The sequence below is a fragment of the Aotus nancymaae genome, unplaced genomic scaffold, assembly GCF_030222135.1.
Source record: "Aotus nancymaae isolate 86718 unplaced genomic scaffold, 86718_ANA_hifiasm-v0.15.2.pri h1tg000020l, whole genome shotgun sequence".
NCBI lineage: Eukaryota > Metazoa > Chordata > Mammalia > Primates > Aotidae > Aotus > Aotus nancymaae.
The window spans coordinates 21,009,136-21,020,669 of record NW_026988432.1 but is presented as its reverse complement, the minus strand read 5'-3'; the positions used below and the strand labels follow the sequence as shown (position 1 = coordinate 21,020,669).

At 35.8% G+C, this 11,534-nt stretch overlaps 1 protein-coding gene across 4 annotated transcripts in view; it reads right to left on the bottom strand.

The window, feature by feature from the left end:
- Positions 1 to 6,433: 6,433 nt before the first annotated feature.
- The window catches only part of TXNL1 (thioredoxin like 1), a 34,761-nt gene continuing 29,660 nt past the window's right edge, over positions 6,434 to 11,534 (bottom strand). Inside the window, exons 8-9 of one of the 4 annotated variants that reach the window (XM_012446444.3) lie at positions 8,062 to 8,104; positions 6,434 to 6,668 (exon numbers count right to left, since the gene is read on the bottom strand). In XM_012446444.3, the coding sequence (XP_012301867.1) occupies positions 8,066 to 8,104 (39 nt within the window). In that variant the 3' untranslated portion in view covers positions 6,434 to 6,668; positions 8,062 to 8,065. The other 3 variants (XM_012446445.3, XM_012446446.3, XM_064379107.1) reach the window with 3 other exon arrangements.

Genomic DNA, 11,534 nt, shown 5'->3' with positions numbered 1-11,534 from the left:
TGGCGCGACCTCAGCTCACTGCAACCTCCGCCTCCTAGCTTCAAGCGATTCTCCTGCCTCAGCCTATCGAGTTGCTGGGATTACAGGTGCCTGCCACAGCGCCTGTCTAATTTTTGTAATTTTAGTAGAGACGGGTTTTCACCATGTTGGCCAGGCTGGTTTGAACTCCTGAACTCTGGTGATCCGCCCGCCTCAGTCTCCCAAAGTGCTGGGATTATAGGCATGAGCCGCCGCACCCCACCAAAATTCTTTTCAAGGTAAAAATTCAAGCCAAAATATGAACACCCAAATATCTTTCCCTTACAGTTGCTGGATTCAAATAAAAATCAGATTTTTTTTTTTTTTTTTTTTTTTTTTAGGCAGTTTGGCTCTGTCTGAAGTGTGGTGGCGCAATCTTGGCTCACTGCAAGCTCCACCTCCCAGGTTCAAGCCATTCCTCTGCCTCGGCCTCCCGGTAGCAGGGATTACAGGCACACACCACCACACCTAGCTAATTTTTGTATTTTTAGTAGAAATGGGGTTTCACCACGTTGGTCAGGCTGGTCTCGAACTCCTGGCCTCAAGTGATCTGCCTACCTCGGCCTCTCTAAGTGCTGGGATTACAGGAGTGAGGCACCATGCCTGGCTGAGGAGGAATTTTTTTAATGGACATCTATTCACTTCTGTACAAGCCTATCCCAGTGGTTCCAGTTGGCCTATGCATTTATGCCCAGGCTCCCTGCCATTATCTGTTTTTGAGTTAAATACCCATTTTTAAATGCAAAAGTCACCTGCAGTCAAGGCTAAACTCGTGAAGCAGCGTCCTTAATACTGTCAGTGTGTTAACTCCTTTGAGATAATTATGTGGCCAGGGAAATGAAATTGTGATGCTATTTCTACCATACTTTGTCACAGGGAGATTACAGGGATCTAATGAAGGTGTAGGAAACCCCAAAGGAGCAGGTATTAACAACTTATATATTTGATACTGAACCCCAAAATTAGAACCCTTATTACTAAGGAACATCAATGGCCTATTCAGGACTCTTGTCAGCAATCATCTTTGTGAAATTAGAAACTTTTAAGAGAACAAAAGCGATCAAGAAAAAAAATGTTCTAGAATGACAGATAGGACAAAATATATAATTATAAACAAAATACAAGAGAAAAAGCACCTGATTATAAGATCCTTTAATGACAACTTCAAAGTAGTGTTTCATATTCTCTTACAAAATAGTGCCATCAATCTTCAAGCAAAGTGTCATGTAAAACTGTGTTCAATGGTAGACTATAAAAGTGTCTACATTTCTTTGCCAGAAGGGTTTCAGAATAATTATGTCTGCTGATGCTTCTTTCAACTGAAAGTTTATTAATATAATCAATGATTCTTATAATTAAGCACTAGAAAGACTGTTTCCACAATTTAATGGATTAACAACTGGACATCCCAGCTAATTTCAACATCACATTTGAAGATGATGACTGCTCCCTCTTGGATACATGAACACTACTTGATCACCACCTCCTGTTTTTCCTCCCTTTCCTGTTTACTACTCTACCTTCCAGGCTCCTCTTCTGCCAATTCTTTAATATTTCTTAGTATTCTCTAACATTTGCTCCTTAGTTTCATTCTCTCCCTATTCATACACCTATTTCAGTTTTCATCATCTAAACAGCTCCTAGCTCCGTTTCTGGCTCTAAAATCACATTCCTGGCTTTTTACCTACTCGACATTGCCACCCAAATACCAAAAATGAATTTTAAGGGAACGTATCCACAACCATATTCATCTTCCCCTCCAAACTTTCTGCTTCTCCTAAGAGTCACTTCTATATGCAATTGTAAAAGTGAGAAACCTGTGAGACATCAGACTTCTCTATGCTCGCTCCTCCCATAAATTAAGGATAAAGTTTGATCTCTTTCACACGGCAAGAGAAGCTTCACGTTATGGTCTCTACTTGCTGTTCCAGTTTCATCTCCTTCCTCACTTCCCTAAAATGTCTCTTACATTTAACTCCCACTCTGTGAACACGGTATGCACTTTTCCTTTATTTCAGCTAAATTATCTTCCTTACCTTCCTCAACTGTAAATTCCTACTTAATCTCTGACTCACCCCAAGCATCTCCTCTTGGACCCTGATAATTTGTTCAACACCGTATTTAATGATACAAACCAAAGAAAGTGGCTTCATACTAGAGACAAAATCCTTGTATTACAGCTCACAATCTAGTAGGCCAAATAAGACTACAGATAATTACAAGTAGCTTGATACACATCCGGATGAAATAATGACAGGGTGCTACGGCAGCTGAGGAGGCATGCACAATTGTTATGACTATTTCCTTTATCAATTTTGCTTGGACTGAGCCTTGTAGATAAGTAGAAATGTGTCAGATGGAAAAGTTAGGTCAGAGGAAGGCATATGATATTAAGGTACATTCTGGTACCTGGTAATACAGTGCAGCACATCGAAGAAATGCGGGGCACGGAGTAGAGATTACAAAGAAAAGATAACCAGAAGCCATGTGGAGGATACACGAGAGAAGCCAGACCAGAAGCCGAGAGACAATTAGGAGGCTACTGCAGTATGCCAAGCAAGTAATGATGGCCTAAAAAGCGGTGACAGATGAGAGCAGGATACAGAAGATACTTTTCCTTGTTCCAGATACAAAGTAAGGCACATCTTCAGAACAAGTCTAAGAGATAGATGTTCCTATTTTTATACCAGAAATTCGAGCTCTGAAGGATGTTAGTTGCTCGAGATAACACAGCTAACAAGTGGAGGAGCAGGGACTCAAACTTCAGAGATCTTGCTCCTGAGTAGTATGATGAGCCAATGTCTCCAAATGCATATCCAAGTATAAAACAACAGATCATGTTTTCACAATTCTGGTCTGCTCAAGTTAAAATTAATTCCAAAATAAAATTCCTCTTCCCATAGAGAAGCAGAGCAAGCACAAAGGAAAAATACTCTAGCAGTTTTAACATTGCATATCCTTAAGATTAAGATTTTAATTCCAAGCTGCGCACAATTTTAATACATTCAAATTATAAAAGTTATCTCTTTATCTTATAGTTATCTAACTATACATTCTCCAACTAATAATTGTACATGGGCCACAAAGTTTAAAAGCAATCTTATTAGTCTACAAATCTCCACTTGTCCTCTTAGTCCTATAGTGCTAGCATGTAAAAAAAACCTTACAGATCTAAAAATAAAACTTGAATTTTAAAACATGCTTAAAATGACATCAATAGTCTTAAGAAATACAGGCTTAACTGGGGAACGGACAATATTTTAAAATTATTTACTATATGGATGTTATATATGCATACTTGCTTTATGCATATTATAAAGCGTACATAATCTATGTTTGGAAAACCCTGTAAAATACACACCTCTAACAGTGAGTTTTAAAGCTAAATGAGCACAGTACTCCTTTAAAGTTTTTCTTTAGCAGTTCTATGAATGGATTTTTTTTTTTTTTTGAGACGAAGTCTCACTCTGTCACCAGGCTGGTGTGCAGTGGCGCAGTCTTGGCTCACTGCAACTTCCACCTCCCAGGTTCAAGCGATTCTCCTGCCTCAGGCTCCCAAGCAGTTGGGTGTGGCACCTGCCACTACACCTGGCTAAATTTTTCATATTTTTGGTTAAGACAGGGTTTCTCCATGTTGGCCAGGCTAGTCTCCAACTCCTGACCTCAAGTGATCCACCCACCATGGCCTCCCAAAATATTGGGATTACAGGTGTGAGCCACTGTTCCGGGCCAGATTTCTTACTCTTAGTTACTTATCTTTAAAAAATCATCTAAGATTACAGATGAACAATTCCAGAAGAGATAGTACCTAACACAAAAATTAACCTACTAAATTGAACTATATAAATATCAATACAAGCAATATAAGCCTTATTTCTTTCATGTTTTTAAAGCTTACAAAGGAAAGGGTGTAACTAATTTAATCAACTTCAAAACTTTCTTATTATAGAATTAAAGCTTTTAGACATTAAGAGGAACAAGGGAAGATCTGAACTATTTTAGGTTAAAAAGTCCATGATCAGGGATATTAATTGCAGTCATAAAATGCTGAGGCCAAATATACAACAGCAGTCCTATCTATAATCGCTTCCAAAAACATTGCACATATCCTCAAACAGTGAGACAAAGGATAGCAGGCAGGTTTCAACTCTAATTTTTATGTGGCTGCCTCCAACACAATATTGAGATTGGGGAACAATGTGGGGCTTGATGTCAAAGAAAACTCAGAAGGACAGCCGGGCGCGGTGGCTCACGCCTGTAATCCCAGCACTTTGGGAGGCCGAGGCAGGTGGATCACGAGGTCAGGAGATCGAGACCATCCTGGTCAACATGGTGAAACCCCATCTCTACTAAAAATACAAAAAATTAGCTGGGCACGGTGGCGCGTGCCTGTGGTCCCAGCTACTCAGGAGGCTGAGGCAGGAGAATTGCCTGAACCCAGGAGGCGGAGGTTGCGGTGAGCCGAGATCACGCCATTGCACTCCAGCCTGGGTAACAAGAGTGAAATTCTGTCTCCAAAAAAAAAAAAAAAAAAGAAAACTCAGAAGGATTATAAAAGCCTGCCATGAGCACAAGAATGTGCTACTCTTGGCTTCAGCATTAAGCTGACAAAGACTTCCTACTGCAGTGCTTTGTTTCTATTATGAACAGGGTATTTCACTTGTTTCTCATCATAAACACCTGATGTCAAATGTAACAAAATACACAAATCACGAGATTCTTTACTATGTCTGACAAAACAAACAAGAAATCGAATATCAGTTTTCTAGATGCACTATCTAATAAATGACTTCAGTTAAAATAACAAGAGTTACATTTTTTCAAATGCTCTTATTCATCTGGAAAATTCAGTGTTATATGTAAATATTATATATATATATACATATATGTATATATATTATATATATACATATATGTATATATATTATATATATACATATATGTATATATATAATATATATACTGTTTTAGGAGAAAACATTAGTATTTCGGCTTGATATTTTAAATAATCCCAATTATGCATATTTATTTGTAAAGCTTCCCACAAGTGAAACGTTATAGTTACCTATAAACATTCATTTTTCACTAATATTTACAATTTGAATTATGGTATGCTTGTATACTGCAACCAATTGTTATAGAAAAATCACATAAACAATATAAATCTGATGCCCAATCCTTTACAAATATGAAATTCTTTCACTGGGTTTTCAAACTGTCAAGTATAAATAGGACAAGGTCAGCAATACTTAGGATGAGGCACTTTAACAATTACTAAAAAAGGTTAAGTGTACAAAACTGTAAAGCAAAACCCTGCATATTAATCGTATCCTTAATTTCAGATGTGATTAATCTGATGGTCTGTGTAAGTAGTGTTAAAATACAGACATCATCACAGGCCAGTTAAAGTGCCCATATACAAATGAACTAAACTATCTAATGACACTTAGGTTTCAAAAAGGGACTATTTCAACACTAAAACTTCTGTAAAATTATTTTCATAAACATGTATAAATACACTGCTCTCACAAAGGCAAATGGTATCTCTACCACATTCCTAGACAAGAATGCCCTCAAATGTATTAACTGAATCACAATTTTACAGTCTTATGCACTCTTTAAAAATAATGTTTTAAAAATACTCAAGATATTTTAAAATTAAATCTACCAATACTTTTTAGATTACAATTCTAAGATAAAAAAGAATAGATATTTTACCAGCCTTTTGTGAAAGACATTTTAAACATTTGTATTTGGCCACCTCATTTTCAACCTTAAATCATATTCTTGTATATTTACACTGCACATTTTGGGAGTTCAGATAATACTTGATTAAAGATAATAATTCCTATTGGTTTCATTTTTTGAGACAGAGTTTTGCTCTTGTTGCCCAGGCTGGAGGACAATGGCGCAATCTCAGTTCACTGCAACCTCTGCCTCCTGGGTTCAACTGATTCTCCTGCCTCAGTCTCCCAAACAGATGGGAAAAAAAAGGCTAACTAAAATTTTAAAATTTACCAGAAAAGATTAAAATCTTGGTATATACCAAGAAAGAATTTGTGGACCCCATTAACTAAGTTTTAGGTAAGAGTAGTTAAATCTCATTAAACCTGTTTATTTCTTCTAATTTATAATTTGAGTAATTTCTACAGCTCAGATATCCAAATGTCCTTTAATAAAAATACAAGTTAGTACTCATTTGAACACGGTTAGCTGCTCCAAGACCACTTATCAAAATCACTTGCTATGAATGTGTGCACATGTACTCCTTAATTCCCTAAAACAGTTTCTGCTTTTCTAAAGAAAATGGCTTTCAATCAATACGTTACCAGACACTTAAGTCTCTTCTAAAATTAGAAGCTGACCAATTTTCAAATACACAGAAAGAGAAAATACTGATTTAGAATGACAAAAATTAAGGTTGGCAAAAGTAGTGACTTTTATTTACAATTGTATGTGTCAAGATTACAATGGAAACACTAGTGATACCATCTGAACAAAAGCAATGATTTATTGGTAATGGCAATTAATGAAACATTGACAGTCTCTGGCGAGAATCAAGCAATTATCCAGGAGCTGTAGATCTGATTGCAATATGGTAGTCCAGTGTCTTCTGTTCTTTAGTGGCTTTCTCCTTTTTTGCCAACTACCTAGAAAAACAAAAATAACTTTACATGTATATCCTATTGATTTTAAATATGGATTATTAAAAAAACACTAATATAGTAATCAGTTTAAAACCTTGGTATTAATTTTTATCCTTGGATCTTTTCTGGCATGCAGTACATTTTCACTGTTGAAGCAAACTGTGACCTCCCCTGCCCTCCAGCCACAAGGAATTAAAAATAAAACACATGCAGGCTATCTTTGATTTCACACAGTTTTTTTAAAGAAAGTATAGCAATTTTTAAAAACAAAATTGAAAGTTTAGAAAAGTTAATTTAAAGAACAATGCTATATGAGTAAAACATATTTGACATACTATTTTTAGATAATTAGAAATCAAACGTCGATCACAAAATAATCTGGAATTAGAAGGGTATGCTAAACTCATGTCTTCATGCCCAATATAGCAAATTTCTAGACTTTCCCCTCAATACATAGACATGCAATGAAAATAGATTAAAAACGACTAATTTTTCCTGGTTTCTTTTTTACGAAAAAACCCTGGTTACTGTAAGTGTATTATTAAAAATGAAATGAATAAACCTTGTTTCTGTCAATGATTAGAAAAATCCTCTACTGGAGGGTTTTATAAAATGTTCTGATTGCTATATATGTGGCAGCATAAAAATGTTTTCTACCAACAAATAAAAATTTGTTTTCTACCAACAAATCTAGAAAACAAATTATCTGCAGGAGAGTTTGAAAACTATGTTCTAATTGAGAAATTTACCTATAACTTAATGTTTATCATCAGATAATGTATTCTCAGAGCAAAAATGTCTCGAAAGAAACCTACTAGCAAAATACTGAATGTTTGTGTAGAAAGATTTCTGTTTACATTTATAAATTTAATTTTCATATTTTAAATTGATTTTATTCTAAATGGCAGTATCTATACCAGCAAAACTCAAAAAAGTCATCAGTACATGTCTGGTCTGAAATATAACATAGCTGTGTCAACGTCATTCACGAGAGATCTGAAAACTTTCCACTGAAATCCCAATCACACAATCCTAGAAATGTTTTTCCCACCCTAAGAAAAATCACTTCTAGTACTTTAAAGGAATTCCCCTTTGTTCCAAAGACATCATGTTAGAAAGCTCACAAGTCAGCAAGATGACAAAAAGGCATTTTCATATAACAGAATGTGGATAAGAGTAAGAAATTTGGGTTTTAAAAGCCACTAGAAGGGGAAGTGGCATTATCTGTATCACACGTAAATTTTGTGCCGATAAACACTGAGAGTATTACTGATCACTGTTTTACTTGGGAAACACAAAACACAAAGCTATTAGATTAAGCAAAAGAAAACAAAACAAATAATATTAAAAATTAAACTTCTGGCAGATGTGATACAGAAGACACAAATCTGCATACTGTTTCACAGGTTGATAACTCTCAACTTGCCAATGTGTATTTTCTGTAAAAAAGAAGAAATTCAACATTCCAACATAGTCATCCCAAATGCAAAGCTCTTTTTATTCATTCTTAAGTCTATATTACACCTCAGACAAACCAAACTCTAGGTACATAAAAATTATGTGTAAGAAAATATTTATTCAGTAAAGAATCCATTGATCTTCTATATTAATATGTTAACCCAGCCTAATATTCAGTCCATAAGTCCTTCAACTGGTCTTGAGCTCACTTGGGTAGGTAAAAGCAGAGGACATGCCCTAATCAATCATCACAAAGATTATGGGGCTAACGTTCTAAGAGGAAAAGAAAACCAACACCCCTCAACTGAAATGTAATCAATATACTAAACTAGCACAAATATAAAAGAACTTGATGAAACTGCCATATTTGATTTCCAAAAGAATTCTATAGTTCCTAGAAAATAAAATTTAAAGTTTAGAATGGATTAAAACGTTATTCAACAACTAGTTAAATCTAAAACCATTCATAACAATTTAAGTTTATTGTGATATGTCTCAAAATGTAGTACAAAATTAAATATGAAATGGTAGAAAGTAAAAAAAATAAACAGGCTAGTGAGCAACATGGTATGGTAATAAACTTAAAGCACCTAGTTGCAAGCCCAAAACAAAAGCCAAACAAAATGAAAGGCCAACTGAGAAACATGACTAGGATGAGATCTGAAGAAAGATATGGTTGAGGAAACCTAGGTAACAAGGCTGATCCAGATGATAGAAGCTGTAGAAATCTTGCACCAAGAATGGCGAGAACATGGGAAGGGTGAGAGCAGACAGGTGCTAGATGAGCAGAGAAGCAAGGAGGGGAGTAGAGTGAGACAAGGTCAATCTTTATATTACTTCATTAGGTCAATCTTTTTATTACTTCATTTTAAAATATCTTCTGTTTTTAGTTCATTTGAGTTGGATTAAAAAAGCTGAAAAATAAACAGACAGAAATGTTACAAAAATAGCTGATACGGTGAATGGCCAGTTTAGCAAAGTCCATTTTTATAGTGATAAAAATCTTTTCACATGCACCTCATTTCCTAAGAAGCAGAAGCCCCTACAATCATTTTCTTTTTATATTTTTACAAAAATTTTAATTAAAAATTCTGTATTAAAATAAAGCAATTCATAAAAACAGCATATTTTAGCAAAAACAACTACTTTCAATTAAGATGGCAATGGCAAGCTTTTCATGCTGCAACACAAAGAATCCATTTACAACAGCAAACAGCCAAAGTATAGATTAAAATCTGTGCATGATGCCTATTAAGAGCCAAAAACAGACAAGTGGAAGGGGTATTCTAGTCTGTCAAACCTTAAAAATCTAACCTTTAATGTTGTAAAAGCATGTAAGGTCGTTTAAGATTTCTATCCACATTGCAAATTCAACAGCACTAAGATTCTGTCATCTTAGTGATACAAGAGTCAGTGAAATAATGAAAACTGAAATTATCCAGAAACAGCTCACACAAGATAAAAATATTAGCTAAAAATGCTAAACATTCGATCTACTTTATCATTCATTAAGCCATTTTTATATAGCGCCCTTCACTAAACAGCGGTCATCAAAATTTTCTTCCCTGTGCCCATTAAATACAAGCCAAATTTATTTTGAAATTTTCAATTATGATTACTATGTATATACTTTCTCATAATTCAGACTGACCAAACGAGCAAAAGAAAAGAAATGCCCTATGTGACTTGTCCTTTAATGAATCCTCCACGTTCCTAAGTTCATGTCCAGGTCCCTACTTTTCCATTCTATCAAGGGTACCCATCACCGCCTGCTGCACTGTCCAAACTCTACTCTCAAAAATTATTGCAAGGCCCTCTTTCTTTTCAAAGTATTCTCAGACTTTCTCAGTCATTGTTCTGGGAAAAGGAAAAGTCACTTAGCTGGTAAAGTCTGAGAATACTCTGAGGACAAAGAGACCCTTGAACTAAGCTTTGATTAATTTTGATTAACTTTCCCTGTTTGTCCATTATCCTACAAGAATATAAATTTGTTGTAGATAGAAACTTGCTGTAGACTGTACAGTAGTCCCTCCTTATCCATGCTTTCACTTTCTGCAGTTTCAATTGCCTATAGTACAGTACAATAAGATACTTTGAGACAGTGAGAGAAAGAGCAAGCGTGGGAGAGCCCATATCCACGTTAACTTTTACCACAGTATGTTGTTATAATTGCTGTATTTTATTTTTAGTTGTTGTTGTTAATCTCTTTTTTTTTTTTTGATATGGGGTCTCACTCTGTCACCCAGGCTGCAATGTAGTGGCTTGATCCTATCTCATTGTAGACTTGAACTCCTGGGTTCAAGTGATCTTTCCACCTCAGTCTCTCAGGTAGCTGGAACTACAGGTGCAGCCACTGCCTTGCCTGGGTAATTTTTTTTTTTTTTTTTTTTTTTTGGATATTTTTATAGAGATGGAGTCTTACTATATTTACTAGGCTGGTCTTGAACTCCTGGGATTAAAATGATCTTCCTGCCTTAGCCTCCTGAAGTGGTGGGATTACAGGCGTGAGCCACTATGCTCTGGCCTTGTTATTAATCTCTTACTGTGCCTAATTTATACATTAAACATTATCAGAGATAAACATGAAGAGATGCTCCTCGACTTCCGATGGGGTAATATATCCTGATTAAACCCATTGTAAACGCCAGGCATGGTGGCTCATGTCTGTAATTCCAGCACTTTGGGAGGCCGAGGCAGGCGGATCACCTGAGGTAAGCAGTTGGAGACCAGCCTGGCCAACATGGTGACACCCCATCTCTATTAAAAATACAAAAATTAGCTGGCCATGGTGGCAGGCACCTGTAATCCCAGCTACTCAGGAGGCTGAGGCAGAAGAATCACTTGAACCTGGGAGGCAGAGATCACCGTCGCACTAGAGCCTGGGCAGCAAGAGTGAAATTCAGTCTTAAAAAAAAAAAAAATAAGTAAATCCATTGTAAGCTGAAAATACATTAAGTCAAAAATGCGTAACTGACCCACACTTAAGAGAATGGTTTCTACCGAATGCATATCAATTTTGCACCATTGTAAAAACATAGTGTGTATAGGGTTTGTTACTGTCCATAGTTCCAGGCATCCGGGGGTGGTCTAAGAACCTATTCCCCCACCACAGATAAGGAGAGAATATTTTACTAGTACTATAGGGACAAAACATACCATACCACACATCTAATATATTTCCTTCAACAAGAACCAAACTCAATTATAATTTGTAATAAGCAACTCTTATCTGTACAAAGACTAATCTGGCCAATTTCAGTTACACAAAAACCCTCTATATTTTTTACTACATTGAAGTTGTTGCTTTGTACAATATAAAAACAATGAAATACTAGCTTACTTTTAAAGAATAACCCTAAAAGACAATCAGTGACTACAGTACAAATGTCATTCAGAAATATTAGAAGAAAC